Source organism: Hirundo rustica, chromosome 2, assembly GCF_015227805.2.
Source record: "Hirundo rustica isolate bHirRus1 chromosome 2, bHirRus1.pri.v3, whole genome shotgun sequence".
Taxonomy (NCBI): domain Eukaryota; kingdom Metazoa; phylum Chordata; class Aves; order Passeriformes; family Hirundinidae; genus Hirundo; species Hirundo rustica.
The window spans coordinates 57,062,787-57,079,884 of NC_053451.1; the positions used below are offsets into that span (position 1 = coordinate 57,062,787).

The 17,098-nt window shown below is 38.8% G+C and overlaps 1 protein-coding gene across 4 annotated transcripts in view; it reads left to right on the forward strand.

Annotated features, from left to right (window-relative positions):
* EPSTI1 (epithelial stromal interaction 1) overlaps positions 1 to 14,704 on the forward strand; it is a 49,749-nt gene extending 35,045 nt beyond the window's left edge. Inside the window, exons 8-12 of one of the 4 annotated variants that reach the window (XM_040056100.2) lie at positions 2,200 to 2,283; positions 5,023 to 5,096; positions 7,439 to 7,536; positions 12,651 to 12,683; positions 14,159 to 14,704. In XM_040056100.2, coding sequence (XP_039912034.1) covers positions 2,200 to 2,283; positions 5,023 to 5,096; positions 7,439 to 7,526 — 246 coding nt within the window. In that variant the 3' untranslated portion in view covers positions 7,527 to 7,536; positions 12,651 to 12,683; positions 14,159 to 14,704. Of the gene's footprint in view, positions 1 to 2,199; positions 2,284 to 5,022; positions 5,097 to 7,438; positions 7,537 to 12,650; positions 12,684 to 14,158 lie in introns of those variants that run through there. The other 3 variants (XM_040056101.2, XR_005699501.2, XM_040056102.2) reach the window with 3 other exon arrangements.
* Positions 14,705 to 17,098: the final 2,394 nt, after the last annotated feature.

The following is a 17,098-nucleotide window of genomic DNA, read 5'->3' on the forward strand; positions in this document are numbered from 1 at the left end:
GAAGTTTAGAAATATATAATTGGGGCAGCCCTCTGTCGTATACAGCCTTAAGCACCAGCTGTTGGGTAAGAGGAAGATTTGCCTCCATATTTCCTCTGATGCCTTAGAAATGTGAAAAGAAATCCCCCTTCATAGAAATTGCTGCCAGTAGGATGTATGACACATCTGTCTTGCCTCTAGTATCCTAGTTTTCATTGCATGAAAAGGGAAGACAATGTTGAAAATAGGTTCCATTCCCCTTTAATTCTTCAGGGTATTTTGTATCTCTGAAAACCCTAAGGACATTTTAGCAAATGTGGGCAGATACGTAACTAGAAAGTGCCAATTTCTGCCCAGCACTGCTGGACAGAAGGTCAATTGCAGGAGAGTGGCTTTCAGACTGTGTTTTGTAGTCTTGGATGAACAACCAAGAGGAGGGGAAATGGAAAGGAAGAAAGAAGGTCTTGAAACACTTATACCTCCCTCTTGAAGCTTCCAGCGCTCCACTGAGGGGTTTGCTCTTTGGAAGGGAAGGCCTAGCTCTGCTGTCTTCGTATGGTGTGAGCACTGAACTGTGCAGACAAGTGAGCTCATGTCCCCACGACTGACTTGGATTTCAGCATTTTGGTGTGCTGTCTTCATACAGAAGTGGGTGGATGGTTGAAGGAGCACTGAACTATTTCTGTTGTACAGGTCCTACTTTTAGCATTGGCCTTCTGCTTTACCTACCTATGTGTGGCTTTCTCATTCCATGTTTTGACAGGTTTCTCAAAAAGTTGTGCCAAATAAAATTCCATAGTTCATCTTTCACTCTGCTAGTGTCCAAGCAGATAAAATACATAATTTATCTGTACTGTCCTTTAGTACTAGCTGACATTATACTTGTTTTTTGTATGGCTGCATTTCTGTAGCTTTGTGAATCAAATGCCTAGCATGCATGCTAAAAGGGGGAATATACATACATGTGTGTGATTTTTTCAAATTTGAAAATCTTGTTCTGAAAACAGTCTGGGACAATGTGATGCAGATCAAAGTTTTTTCCTCACATCATTTCTTGGATGGTGATATTAATTTAGCACACCTAGCTCAACTATCCTTGCCAAATGTTACTTCACCTCCATGAACAAATTTGACTTCTTTTGAGTGACTCTGTCACTGATGACTTTTTGGGTCTGCTTATTTAATCAAGCTCATAATTAATTTTAATCTGTCTTTCAAAGTGTGACCAATCCTGTGTAGATTTTTATTGTCTTCCAACTTGATTAACATACTCTCCACACAATTCTCCAAGCCATTACAGAGAGTAATGAATAATATCAGACCTAGAATGAGTCTCCCTGGACACATGTAGCAACTTCTCCCAGCTCAAAATTGAACTATTAATAATTGCTTTCTCTATTCAGTCTTTTTAGCAATTATGTGCCTGTTGTTTTAATGGTGTCATTCTGCATGCATATATCAAGTTTTGGGAATATTCTGTAGAACTGTGACAAATTCCTCACTAAAGTCAAAACTGCACAATTCTTTTATTAAATTATATTGGCTCATTTTGTGCTACACTATGTCCCTGCTCAAAGACCTTACAGTAGAAGTTCCAGTGTAATAGCCTAAGGATCTTCTAAGACCCTAATTGTAAGTTGGCTTTGTGCAAACAATTACAACTTTTGAAAGACTGGGGCTAGTTATTGTAATGAAAACCAAATGCACAGCTATTACATTATTCATGATGTGTAGTTAAGATTTTCAATTTTCTTGATGTCTCACAAATAATAGCAGGTTTGATTTCTCCTGTTGCCCTACCTCCACAAAAAATTCTGTGTTCTCTTCTGTTACAAGGCCTCCATTCTGCTTTTTTTATCTTGGTAATATTTTCATTACTTTTCTTTCTTCCCAGAATACCCCATCTCACTATCATACATGCCAGCTGTGTTTTCTGACTGCTCAGGATATCTTTATGGTTGTCACTGGGACACAGAATAGCACTTGCTGTGGCTACCTGGGTGTGATGCATAGGTGGACATGCAACCAAACTGAATGACTGAGAGGCTTTAGGCCACTTGTCTAAATTCTAGTCTTGAGACTAATCTGTTTCTTAAGTAACTGGAATCATTCGACCATTTGTGTTTGTTAATTACCCATATAAAAATTTGAGAATAAGGTTTGGGAATTTGGCCCGGCTCTCACCACACCAATATATTTTTATTTTCTGCTGAACAATAGAAAAGAAGCCATGCTTATAAGCAAGCTCTTCGAGAGGATGAAAACAGAAGATTAGAGGAAATGAAGCAAGAACAGCAGAGGAAGGTAATTATACATTAACAGTTTGCATATTGTATCATTTTTGCATGCTGTGAAACCAATTAAATACATTGATTACTTGTAGCCTATGCACAGAACTTCTCTTTAGCAAAAGCGATTCAGTCACTGTTTTCAAATATTGTGAGAGAGATGAGTCAAGCTGTAAAATTTAAACAGGGACAGGACAATTATCTTCTGAGTTCAAGGCTGTTGCATCTGGAAAATGAGCTCCTTTTCACCTCTCCACCTGAATAATTGTGCAGAGGGTTTTTGACCATGGCAACCAATTTCATAGGCTAAGAAAAACAGTCTAGTCTCTTGCAGGCAGAAGTTGTCTTACTGCGAAATTAAGGATGAACTCTCTGAATTGTCTCTTTCTGGAGAATTGAGGGCCATGGGCCCTGCTTTTTCAAACGGGGATATGGAAATGCTCAGATTTGCTATTAATTATAGTACGCCTCTCTGTGCCCTTGCTGACTGCCTAACTAAAGAGTTTTGAATTGTCTGAAAAGCAGGCATGCCACAACTGCAACTTTGAACTCCACATTCAGCATATGCATCATGCATTGCCTGAAATTTGTAGCCTCTCTTGTATAGATTTGAATACCGTATCCACATAAAGTTCCTCTACCAAAGATGATGGCACTGTGCAGAGTTACCTGTCTTGCCTCCAGGTCTGACTGTGAAAGTACGAGGAGGGCAGCAGTTGAAAATCTAGCAAAAAATTTGAAAACACGTGAGCAAGTGCAGAGCCACTTGCTGTGTCGCCGCTGTTATTAACATCCAAATTAATGTTAAGCTACTTCTCCAGAGGGAGAATTTTAGCACAACAAATTCCATGTACTGAGTTTCTTCTAGAGCTGGAGAAGTTATTCATCCTCTCTCACAGATATCTTTCTTTACATGTTGGGGATGTGTCCTCATTTCATAGTATTTTAACAACTATGTGACTGGAAAAAAATAGTAGTGCAAAAGGGAGTCTCTTAATTGCTATCCCATCAGGTGTACGCTTATTCCCAGAACCCATATGGAGGAAGAATTTTTGAAAGCTAGCCTGGATTAGTGTAAGGCTGGTTCCTGTTGTAGTCTGTACTCAGGTCCTTCCAAAGAGAAAATAACTACAGATGTAAATTAGCATGCCCCTAATTCATGAGTCTGATTTAAGTGACTTGTGTGGAGCTGTAGACTCTTCAGTGATTTCCATGGGTTGCTAAGGAGGTGTTGGCTGCATCTAAGGCTGCTCTTGTTTGCTATGTGATTCCAAGGTCTCTTTGCCTTCACAGTTGCTGCTACCTATTGTGCAGAGTAATGCACTACTTACAAACCTACTGTAAATAATATGTATTTTAAAGGCTCTAATAATTGTCCCTCAGATATATGTGTTGGCTCGTTTCTACTTCAGACTAATATTTATTAAAGTAATTGTGAATTCTGTCTTGTGTGTACCTCCTAGCACAGTGCAGCTATAAAATGTGTAGGTATTGTCAGTTCCTTTTTTTTCTTCAGAACAGGTTTTAGTATGTACTGCTTGATTTAGAAATTTTCAGTACACTTTGAACACTGCATCATATACACACAATATATTTCAGAACATTACTCCAAGAGAGGAGTCGGCATATTGGAAAGTCAGATACTGAGTTTTAATTTTCAGGTTGAATAGTTATTTAAAATAGTGAAAATTGAGGTTGGCTTTTTTATTTCTTAATCCTGTTTCTTCTTTTAGGGCTAGACAAATATTGATACACAACACATTCTCAGTTATTGATTTTCTCCATACATTTATTGCATAGTTTTTACTTAATGTTCCACTTAAATTGATTAAAAAAAAAAAAAAAAAAAGGCTTGTGGTTCCATTCAGTTATTGAAGCTTTTATCTAACCACATCATTTTATTTTAGTTTCTATTCCTAGTTCTGTGCAGTTGCTATGGAAAATGTGAAAGATGGGTCTGTTCCTATGCCTTCCCCCTTGCCCTGCAAGCCAGATCTCCCTTGCAGAAAGATCTGCAACTTCTCAGGTGCATTGCAGGCAGAATGAGCTGCACAAATAAGCACACATACAGACCAGAGTCATACCAACTGTGTTTTCTTCACAGTTCCGGTGAAAATTGCGTGAGCATACTCTAGTCTGAGAAGAATTCCCTTTGACACCATTTATATACCTTAATACTAAGCAAGGCTCAGAGTCTGCTGCAAGGCTAGGAGCTTGTATCTGTTTCCACCACACCATTTTCAGCAAGTACCATTTTCCCTCCTCACCATGAAGGGAGCCCCAGGGAGCTGGAGGTGACACACCACATCACATACCCCAGATCTCATCTTCTGCTTGCACTCTGTAGAGGCATGAGGTGAAGGATATCTCCTTTTTACCCTGTGGGCATGACAGCTGCCTGTGCTCCTGACTTTGGCTGTTGACCCCCTTGGACTCATCAGGAAATTCAAATCTGTGTTTTGCGACAGGGGGAAGCAGACTGGTGTCTGGCATACCCCTTAAATCTAGGACTGTAAATGTCTGAATCCTGTAACTTCCCACTTTTTAAGGCACAAACAAAAATCATCCACATGCTGAACAGAAAAACCAGCTCTGTTTTTAACATAGTGCTGTCAAATAAGTAAAATGCTGCTGAGAGAAGTTCTGACTCTAACTGAGGTTAAAATAATGTGGAATTAATAGGGTTTACAGCATAAGTATGTTTATTAAAAGTTAGTTCGTTTATTTGGTTGTTTTTCATTTTTATCATTGCCAGGCTGAATTAATGGAATTTAAACAAAAGCAGGAAGATGAAGCCAGGACAAGAGCACTTAAAAATGAACAGAGGAGGTAGGATGCAAAAAATGCAGAATACACTCGAATTGAATTCCCACCTGGAAAGGGTCTCAAAATTGCAGACACTCATGCTTTAGAAGACTAATGCAATGGGGATCCCTGACCTCACCTCTGGTTTAGCTTTGCTTTCAAATGAGCCACTAGTATCCATTATTACAACGGCTCACTGTATACAGTCTGACCCAGAGTGCCTTTCTCACTTTATCCTATAAGCATAGGATACAGCATAGACTAGAAACTATTAACAGTTTAATGGATGACTAGTGTACAGTAGCTTCATCTGGGACACATTTTATCTGTGTATCTGTACATGGACCTAGATATCTATATATTTTTATTTTTATTTATTTTAGAATGGTCTACTTTGTCCATGCTGCATCTTGTGGTTGACTTCTCCGAGCTTAGCAGACGGAGCTAAACCTGGGATTTCATATCAATTCAGATGGAACCTGCAGTGCAGCAAGGCCTTCTGCAGCTGCATTTCTTTGCACCCCCTACTGTGACCTCTCTGTGCTCAACAGTTCTCATCTTCCACTTCTGTCACTTGACTGACTTTTCATTGTCCTGAAGCACCGCTTTATTCTCAGCTTTGTTTTCTGCTGGTAAAGAGAAACAATGCTCAGGCTCAAAAGTGAAAACACCATTTGTTTCCTTTTTTTATCTAATCATTATGTAAATATAAAAAAATACTTTGGTGGGCAACTGTTACCCTGTTTTTTCTGAGTTTTTTTAAGGCCTTTTTGAATTTCATAAATGGAGTCAGATCTTTTAATTACTGTAGAATATCAGAGCAGTTTTCTACCCTTTCCCACAGATGTAACACACACAAATCCCTTGTTTTTCATTCTCTGTCCTTTGTTTGCATATTTCTAACCTGAAAACAATTGTAACTGACAATTGGTCTGGCCACTGAGGCTGAGGGGTGGAAACCCCAAAAAGCCAATCTTCTGCTAGACCCACAAATGTATAAAAAGTAAGAAATAAACAAAGGGGTCTCTTCTCTCCGCTCTCTCAGCTGGGAGCTGGATCGGAAGGACCTCTGCCTTGCGAAATCTCTTGTCTGCATGTGACTGCTTTGTGTGTCTCTGTGACAGGCAATCACTCTTCAGACTGCTTTAATTTCTTTTTTTTTTTTTTTCTCTAGCAAAGACATTGAAATAATTACCCACAGAAGTCAATGAAGGATTTAGATCATCTAATATCCCTAGACATAAATAACACAGCATTTTGCTTTTTATATCATTCTTACCAACACCATTGTAAAACATTAAAACAACAGTCATGTCTAAGCATGTGTGTCAGACCTAAGCAGTAATCAAGGGGAAGAAAAAAATTCTGAAGAATTGTAGAAGGTACTTAATGTACCTAAGAAGGTACTGATGTGAGTTGGAAGGGACCTTAAAGGCCATCTAGTCCCAGCCTTCCTGCCATGGACAGGGGCACCTTCCACTAGGCCAGGTTGCTCAAAGCCCCATCCAACTTGGCCTGGAATGCTTCCAGGGATGGGGCAGCCACAGCCTCTCTGGGCAACCTATGGCAGTGCCTCAGCTCCTGCACAGTGAAGAATTTCTTCCTAATAGCCAGTCTATACCCCATTTCTGTCTAAAGCCATTCTCCCTTTCCCCTTATCACATGCCCTTGTAAAAAGTCCATCTCCAGCTCTTGTTGCCCGCCTTAGGTACTGAAAGGCTGCTGTAAGGTCGCCCCACAGGCTTCAGTTCTTCATGCTGAACAATCCCAATGTGAAAATATTTAAAACAGATTGAGGAAAACTGTGTCTGTACTTGTCCATGCTTTCCAGATTGATAGAACAGCACAAGAGAATGCTAGAATTTTCAGAGCTGGATGGTAGAGGAAGTTGTCAGCTGCATAAATTGTCTCTATTAGTAACAGGCTGAAGTGGGTTTTTCTATTTTTATTAGGAAATCAGTACTTCTAGAAACTTTCCTTGTGCACTGAAGGCTGAAAGATTACCTAAGATGAATTGTCAAAATAGGTAACTTCCCTAAAAAGGTGGGTGGTGGTATGCAGGTCATCTTTCTGTGGAGAACTTTGATGCATTATGCACAGCAGCCAAGGTGTGCCTTTTAATCCCAACAGGCTGATCCCAGGATAAGGACGCGTCTGGTGAATTGAAAATTAAATCCACCTGATCTCATACCTGTCCATGGTTATGCAGCACAGGCTTGAAAAATATAGGAAGATGGGCACTGAACAGATGGGAAGGGAAAGCCACTCATGGAATGTTAAATTTCAATAGTTTGTGAACTTCTCAGCTGCCTTCAGTCATTATTCTTTTTTTTTTTTTTTTTTTTTTTTTCACCCCTCTCTTTAAGGGTAAATAATGCTTTCCTGGACCGGCTCCAGAACAAAATACAGCCTAATAACATCTACCACCCTGAATATACTGGACTACATCAATAATGGCACCTTGGTGAGTTTTTTGGTACAGAATGGAGAAGCAATGGGATTGTTTAAATGTTGAATTTTTGTCCAGACACTGTTGTGTGTCTGTGTGTGTTTAACCTGCCAGACAGAACTTAGAGCCCTGGCTGGCTGTTCTCAATACCTTTAAAGAAGAAATTGTCTAAAATATAAGCTGTTCAAATGGGGGGAGGGAGGAACATCTGCTCTTGCAGCAGAACTCAGTGGCCTTGTGTGCGAGGTACTCACTGCAAGGAGCCACATCCAAGGTACTTCCTTAAGTTCAGAACAAGGATAGTGAAATCATTAGGGATTTTTTAAACTCTTTAAAAGAAAAATGCTTGGATATGCTGTAAATATTTTAACCTGATATTGAATTTGGAGGGAAAAAAATCCCATGTCTATATCCGTATCTGTTGATCTATCTATATTTCTTTCCATGTATAGCTGTTCATTTTTTACCTATATGACAAAGAGGCTCAACTACATTTGATTTAAAAGCAGTATTTGTAAGGATTCTTTGAAGAAAAGATATCTTGACTGTAATCTGTTAAACATCCTTTCATTTTTTTAACTGTCCTAATGAGACATTAATGTGATTGATGTTTAGAACTGCACTTTTCAGCATTAAAAAAAATTAAAATTATATGTATTTCCCATCATGGAATTTTCCATTAAGTTGAAATTCTATTGATGAAAGGACCCTTATACAGAAATGGAAGAATTAGGAAGACTAAGAAGCGAAGTGATGAGAGTCTAAGAGAATTTAGTGTGTGTGACAGTGTAGAGAAAGGTGTTCAGCTGATAAAATTTAAAAGCTTGAACTGGATTAGTTGGTGAAGATGTGCATGTTGGCCCATGAATACCAGGAAGAGTTCAGTTTGAACATCTCCAAAGTCAAGGCATAGTAAAAACGTAGATATTCTTGCTACTGGAATTTTCCGTGTACTGGAAGTGTGTCTCCATCACTACAAGCTTTGGGCAAGCCCTGGGCTTGTGCTGGTTCTTGGTCCTGGTGAGAGGAGACAGGACATACTGGCTCAACCTCCATAAGGTCTGTGAGCAGACGGTAGCAGCTTTACTGATCTGGAACATGTCAGGCAGTCCAGAAGCTGAAGGAAGCCAAGTTTCAGATGTCCAGTCTGGTTAAAGGGTGTGAGTAAGAGAGCACAGTGTATGGCAGGCCTGAGCCACCTCCTGAACAACAGCATGTCTGGAGATAGCAGAATTAGAGACTGCAGGCAGGACACAGCCACCTGATCCATAGTGAAAGTGCAGAAGGTAAAGTCTGCTGGATGGTGCCTGGTTAACAAAGGCAACAAGGTCTTTGTTAGTCTTCCTTTGTTCTTCTATCCCCATTTGCATACTGTTTCCTGATAAACTCCAAAAGATCTGTGACACAGCCAAGATCCCCAATCTCTTACCCAAGCGTCTCCATCAGAGCACCTGCCTTCACCCTTGGAAATCTTCTCTGCAGAGGCGGCAGAGGTTTGCCTTTAGACAAATCCACATGCCCTCTTTCACAGGGAGGGTGTTGGTACCCCCAAACAAGTGGTGCTCAGCCCAGACACAGTTTTAACAACAGATGACTTTGTGATGTATGCAGCCATCGATGTCAGGGGTTTTAAAATATATATTCAAAGAATGCATCAACACAAATGCAATAAAACCCCATGTATAGACGTGATAAATCTCCTACTCCAGTATTTGCTTAGTGACTCCCAAGGAGCCTGCCTTCTGTTGGGTAATGCTAGATCTATTTTTCCTTTATGTTATAACATGAGATTTGAAGACTAAACAGAGCAGGAAAAGATTAAATTATGAAAGAATATGTCATAATGAATAGGAATTAAAAAAATGAGTATTGGTAACAGGTACAAGAAAGAAAAATAATCTCTCAAAAGATAGGCTGGAGGCAGCAATCTTAGTGGTTTTGATTATACAAAGATTCTTCTCCTTTCCTTTGGGATTTTAAACAAAAAGATCTGAACTTCAGGCGGGGCTTACAAGTCATGTAGTCTGCAGCCTGGCATTTTACACTACAAGGGAACTAACTGAAACAGGTCATACTATATACTAAGATTAAAAGATGTTAAAAAGGTTCCCAAAGAAAGACCTGAAGGTAATTATTGAGCTTATTCCATTTGTGCAGTGGCACCAAAGAGGAAATATTTGTTCTCTTTCCCTCTTGGTTGTTTTTTTTTTTTTTTTTTTCCCCATTTGAGCTCTTTACAGTCACAACAACTTCACACTTAACAGAAACTGAATGTTGTGCTCTACTGTTGATGTACCTACTCTATTTTTCACTGTTCTATTAGCCTAGTTTCCTAAAGAAATTAAGTTTGTACAATCATACTGTCTGTATGCATGTAATAAGGTTTTTCCAGCTGCTGGCCTATCTTAGCCAAATTTCAGAGGGATTATAAGTCTCAGAGATAATTAAATTTCTGTGTGTTTTGTGAAAAGCAGTGACTAGCATAGGAGACAGCCTAAAACAGTGCCCACTCTGAGGGGTGGTGCATTCTCTGCATTGTTTGACTGCAGCCCTCTGGCAGATCAGCGTGGGCAGAGCTCCAGAGCAGCTGCAGCTCTGCCCTGATTTCCTGGGGTCCAGGGGATTCAAAAAGGGACATGGATATCACAGAAGACATGGAGAAAATGAGAGGAGGCTGAATATATTGTGTACGTCTGAACAGAGGGCAGGAGAGCAGTTACATTGTCCAATTGTCCCCTAAGCAATAGGAAATGAGTTTTCATTAATTCAAATGCCCTCCAGACATTTTGTGTTTTATTAGGAATATTTCTAAGCTAGTATATGAAGCAGGTTCTTAACGAATGTAATTTTTTTCTGCCTTTTTGATTATAGATGCCAGGGCACTCTCTGGGTGGCTAAGTAGTTCCCTTTTTTAATGGGAAAACAGCATAATGAAGCTCCACTTCTATCTGTGAGCTACTGCACCCTTGAAAAAGCCCCGAGTCTTGCTGTGTGCTATCAAGGAAGTTTTAATGCCCTTTGCACTGCCTTTAACATAAAGATAAACCTTTTAGGACTGGAGGACAACCATTGTCCTTTCAATATTAAAGTTTAATAAATAAGATCATATCACGGAATCACAAAATGGTTTGGGTTGGAAGGGACCTTAAAGATCTTCCGATTCCAACCCCCCTGCTATGGGCAGGAACACCTTCCATGAGAGCGGGTTGCTCAAAGCTCCATCCAACTTGGCCTTGAGCATTTCCAGGGATGGGGCATCCACAGCTTCTCTGGGCACCCTGCTCCAGTGCTTCATCACCCTCACAGTAAAGAATTTCTTCCTAATTTAATCATTACTCAGCCAGGACGTAGAACTGAGACAGTATTTGTTCACTGTTACGGCACTTCGGGTTTTACAAAAGAATAACTTTAAAACAGTTGCACATTTTGTTATTCACTGCCTCGTGAGATTTTCCCATATCCAAGTATGTAGGGATTTGCAGAGACCAAAAGCTAATGCATGGCAAGCCTGTAACAGAGACCTTTTAATTTTTTGCATGAAAATGGGGCACTGTCAAGTACCCTTTTGTTTATTCTGTAAATGGGGAAAGGTCACATCTTGAACATATGAAATTTATAGGTCTTCTATTCTTTAATGAAGTACTAATTGTCTTGCTGAAATTCTCTGAGCCATAGTAAACCCAGAATCTAGAAGGCAAGGTGACATATTTTCCTGTCTCATGTCTCCATTATATTTAGTGTGATGCATAAGAAAGAAGTGCTCCCTCATATGCTGACTCTGCTCTTTCAGTGGATGCATAATTCTAGACATTTGCTGTGGAAAGCAACTATGCCCTGGATACACAGGTGCAGTGGGGCAGGAAACCCCATTCTCTTCCTTTCCCATGTGCAGAACAGGAACTCAATAAGATGCTGTGTGAATTTGTTTTGCGGAAATACGATTTACAGATAAAACTATTTTAAATAAACATGGTTTGTGGGTTTGCACTTTGTTTAGTTCTTGCAGCATAATCCATGGGAAAGTTTCTTTGGAGTCTCAACCCGCACTTGATTTATGCTATTTGTGACTAGTTGAAGAGGGAACAAGTCATGAAGTTTACTGTTGCACAGCAAAAAGAGCTCAAAGGCCCCTGAAGTCACAAGGCCAGCATGCATGCCACAGGTTTCTGTAAACAATCTGTCCTTAATACACTTTCAGAAGGATCAAGTTTCACTGAAAGTGCTGGTTTCCCAAAACAAAGAAAAAATGTTTACTTAACATGGGAATATTGAGAAAAGAATATTTGTATAAGAAGGTTCCAGAATACAATCCACAATGGTTACATTTGTTTAAATGAATAATGTGATTTGCTAACTGAGCTTTAACTTGGTTAGTCTATGTACAATCTGAGTTGAGAAGATTATTAATGTGTTTCCTAAAACTGGTTGTTTTCTTATTTGTTGGGGTTTTTTTTCTTTTGTTCTGAGAGTAACTTGCTTGTCCCTCCCGGCAGAAAATATAGAAACCACTTAGCAGAGGTATCAGCATCAATAAAGGGACCTCAGATGAGTAGATCCAGGCAGGCTACAGCTCAGTTTATTGATTTACCTCTGGCAAGGCTGTCAGACATCGTATGCAGATGTGTTTCACCTGCCTTCTTCTTGAGCTCAATCATTCTTTGTTTGAGAATCTTATCCTAAATGAGAATAGTGGCAATCTGGGCAGGAACAGAAGAAACTTCTCACTTTTTCAAACTGTGTGAGGTTAAGGATTGAAGTATCTGAAAATATTTGAAATACTTCTAGATATAGAGATAGATATAGATAGATAGATAGATAGATAGATAGATAGATAGATAGATAGATAGATATTTTTTATTTCCCCCCCCCCCCCCCCCCCAGCAGAAGCAAGATATGTTTATCTCTTGAGTCAATACATGCTGGTATTTATTTAGAGTTCAGATCAGAGATGTTTCTTGCTAGGACTGGAATCTTGCAGAAGGGTTTGCTTCTTATTTTAAGTGGAGTTTCAAAAGGGCTTCAAATAGTCAAAAAAACTCCACACAACTAGTTAACCATAATTCCTTGCATAAATATGTGATTGTATTGTACATTGTACTGTACTGATGCTTTTTTTTTCTTTTCCCCAGGAGTCAAACTACTTGGAATAAAGGAGGAGCAAGGTAAGAATAATGAATTTGTTTGTTCTTTTTAGGACCAATGTCAGTATTAATTTAGCTTTGAATTTGACATTTCATTATGACAACTTAAGTAGTTTAATTTTGAAACAATATGAGAAGAGATCTTAAAATGAATGCATTCCATGTGTGTTTGGAGGCAATGCAATGGCACCTAGCTAATCTGAAACATGATTTTTTTGAAGAATCACAGAACGCGTATTGCAGGTAAGAAGAATTGATGATGGCATTGAAGGCATCTTCTGGGAGTGCCTTGATATTTAGGCTAAAACTTCACTACAGCCATGTTCTCTGCATCATAGACTGCCTGGATAAACCTGAACAGCTGAGGAATGTGGCTGGAAACGCAGGAGGTGGCTCAGTAAACATTCAATGTTCTTAAGTGAAAGGTGATATGTCATGGGCTGTGTTCTTCCAACTATTTTTCGTGAGCAGAAAGGGAGACTATTCCTATCAGTAGAGGCTGTCAGTAAACACCACAGCTGATTCAGAGAAAACAGGCCCTCTGTTTTAACACATGTCCTTTTCGTAAGGCTCGCTGCACCTGTGTTCCTTTCTGAAAGGAGTTCCCTACTCTAATTCTTAGTTCTGATGCAAGTATGTCTGCAGAAACTTTACTTCTAGGCTTGGAGACTTTTGAAGCAAGTTCAGGTACCGACAGAGATTATTCGTTCCTTAGGAGATGGCTTTGACACAACTCTGCTTATTTTTTTGAGAGCTGGCACTTTATGAAAATGAATTTAAAGTAATCAAACTTTTAAAAGCCCTTTGCTTCCAACTCTTCTCCCATAAATCTAGGTATTCTTATGTGACTCTTTATAATTTGCTACTCCAACAGTTATGTTAATATTTTTGCAGCAGGGCTTTATTCTGAAGACAGTATCTAAATGATATTGTTGGCTTCCCATGAGTTGTCTTTCCAGTTTTATGAGAATTAAAATTTTATTTTAAATTTACTCAAATTCACTAAGGAAATGACAACGTGTAGATAAAGGCAATTCTCTGGAGGGCAGAAATGGCTATTTTTTGCAGTCTACAGTACTAGTACTAGTAGGTTTGATAACTTGAGGACAACTGAAGGAGTTCAACGCTTTGTTGTTTTTCACCATATTTACAATACCAACAATGTATTTACATATGAACTGTACAAGAAATTTGGATGGGTGTATTTTTAAGCCTTGTTTAACTGTTGTTCTGAAAACACATTTCAGCCTGCTATGTTAATATATTGTTCAAAGAGTTATTATTATGTCTTCAGGTAATTAGGACATTTTGTGAATTAAATTTACAAAAAGATAGAAATCCTCTCATGAAGGCTTTACATAATTAAAAGCTAAAACCTGTTGGTAGAAAAGGAAGACTTTATTTTCCGGTGGACTTAATCCCTGAGAAGCTGACTTTGAATTTTGTTTTTGCTGTAAAAGATAAACTTTAATTCTGTTTTCTCCCTCTTTTTACAGGGTATTGCAGAAATATTCACTTTTATCTGGCCTAGGCCAAATGACCTCATAAAACCACCAAGAAACTGCTCTTTATTGTGCTTCTTTTCTTACCCAGACTGCAGCTGCACACCCTCTTCATGAGCAATCTGTAGAGACTGGTTTCTAGCTGTCATTATTCATGTATGCATATTTGAAACAGCTGATTATGAAAGTCCTGTTTAATTTTTAATAAGGATATATGTATAAATATTTTTTTTTTTTCATAAATTGCTTTGCCTTTTGGAGAATGTCATTATCCCAGTCTTTATGAGCTCTGGAAAAGAAGATATAAGTGACTGCAGAAATTGCAGTAATATATATGTTTACTTGCTGCTCTGTACCCAGAAAAAAACATTTCAGAGACAATCTGAAAATGCAGGTAGAGACTTATCTTTTGGGAATGGAAGGAGAAATGTTGCTGGGGTTTTGTTTGTTTGTTTTCTGTGCATTTTTGTGGAAGTTCTGTGAAATTATTTCACTGTTGTACTCAACAGCAGACACTCAAGAAGAAAAATGTGCATTGTAGTACCTTTTAAATAAGTTCTTAGAAAAATACAACACATGAAAGAAAGAAATAAAGCTTGAAATAACACTGAAATGTATTTGATCTCTCCACATCTTTTGTGATAATGATGTAAAGTCTTTTCTCTGTGCCTGTTTTACCATGGTAGCTTCTGTTATAGGATTGGGGAACACTGCTCCAATATTAGCTTTAGTTTCCTGCTTTTCTTTGTCTCGCTAGTCCAGTGGAATTTAATTTGTGTCTCCCTGTCTCTGAGACAGATGACAACATTTTAATGCTTTCTAGAAGTCAGCTACACGACCGAGGTACTTCTAATGTGAAAGAAGGGTTCACAGTACGTGACATAAACCACGCAGAGAAGAAAACGTATCTGTGGCATTTGCAAGTGTCTCTTAGGCCGATTTAAAGGTCTCCTGAGCAATTTTGTTCAGCATGCAGGCATACCATATTTTTCCATCACACTTGCAATATGGAAACTTCATAATGAGTCACCTGAAGGGGTTTTTTTGTACCGTGGAAGTTGCAATGTTTGCTTTCCCGTGTGAGGAACTACAACACTCTGTAGTTGTCTTTGGCTCCAAGTATTACTCAAATCTCTCATGCTGCTAGCTAACCGATGTTCATAGGAAATGCTGGAGATCTTGGCAATATTTTCTGGTTTAACCTTTTTTAGGCAAAAATTCCTAGAAAAAATAATTTAGAAGACTTGTCCATATCTATATAGTGTTACTGTATTGCGAGTGGTATTTGGCTGTGCCATTGGACTTGTTTGGAAATTAAATTTACCTCTCCCTCCAAGAATACCCTCACCCAGCCTCCTTTGGTAGATATTAGGGCTGGGGCTAAATATCTGCAGAGTGGGTAATTTATACATGCATATATATATATGGTTTGTTTGTTGATTTGGTTTTTTAAGGAAATGTTTTTGCTGTGGTCAGCCCCTGGTATTGTACTCTAATGGGACTCACACTTATAGGTGGTCTTATTGAAGCAGTGAACCCAAAGGCTGAGTAGGAGGGGAAGTCACCACTGTCCCCAACAGGATGAAATTCAGTCTGTGTTGCCATGTTTCTGTATCCAAAGAAAAAGAACTTTTTATTAACCTGCTACTTTTACATTCAGGAACAGTGATGTCAGGTCACCTTGAGTAACCTCTTCCATAAGCTTTTCTGCTTTCTTTTGGCTGTCTTCAAAGATGCAACTTGATCACAGTCTTCAAAGTGCTTCCCCTTATCCAGCATTTCAATCTCTTACTTGAAATGCTGTCTAAAAACTCTTTTTGACATTAACGATTCCAGCCCTTTTAATGGAGGAATATGTGAATTTTTCCTCCCCTATCTTTCTGAACAGAGCAAACAAATCTATATGAACAGTGGCCCAGGAAGTGTCTTTGACAGCCATGCCCTGCAATGGAGATGATAAGAAGTTACATCCATCCACAAATTGATGTTAGCAGGATGTCTGGAAAAAGCAGTTCTTATCCTGTTGGAAAGCTTCCAGTATCTCAGAATTACCACATCCATACACACATGCTCCCCCTCAAACTGTAAGATTGAGAGCAAAGGGCTGTTATGACATCTCTTTAAAGGCATTATAATGTAATAAACTGGTGGTAGTCTGGAAAAACAGCTTCAGGTTTGTCAAGAGTTAGGAACTGTGCACATTTTCTACCTACCTTTTGATAAAGGTTTTCAAACTCAAATAGGTCCTCTAGTTACAACTTAACCCAACCAAACTAATTATCTTTGTGCTGTGACATAAAACCAGATTTTACTACTGCATAACAGTAAAAGGAGGGTTTGGGGTTTTTTGTTTTTTGAGGTTTTTTAAATTGTTGTCACAAGATAATTTGCACTGATGATCTCCTTGTTATTTCAGGAAAAACCTTCCAGCAGGGTGTTATATGGATCTGGAAGCTGCAAGAGGAAATCCCCTTGCTTTTTCATTGCTGAGTCAAATTAATTTTTACAAACTGACTGAACCATTATAATCAGCTGTTCTGAATTCCAGTATAACTTGACAGCAAGAGTCCTATGTTCAGATTTATGGTCTGCCTAAATCAGAAACCACCTTCCTATGAAAGACTGTAGTATTCATTTAAGGACTTAAAAGACTGGTTCTCTGTTATGTACCCAAAGGTTGTTCCAATGGTTTATCTATCCCTACTTTTAAAAATATCTTCCTGACTCCTAGTACAAGCTTACCAAGTTCCATAAAACTGTTAATGAATTTTAAGCATTTACTTGGTAAATTACAGGCTTTTCTGCTCCTGGGACTCTTCTTTTTCTTAATGTGCGTGATTTTGACTGCTTCATTCAATTTACAGGTTTTGTTCAGCTTTTATTTTAAAAAACATCCCAGATTTAGAGAAAGCCTTTGATGCAATGGGATTTGGA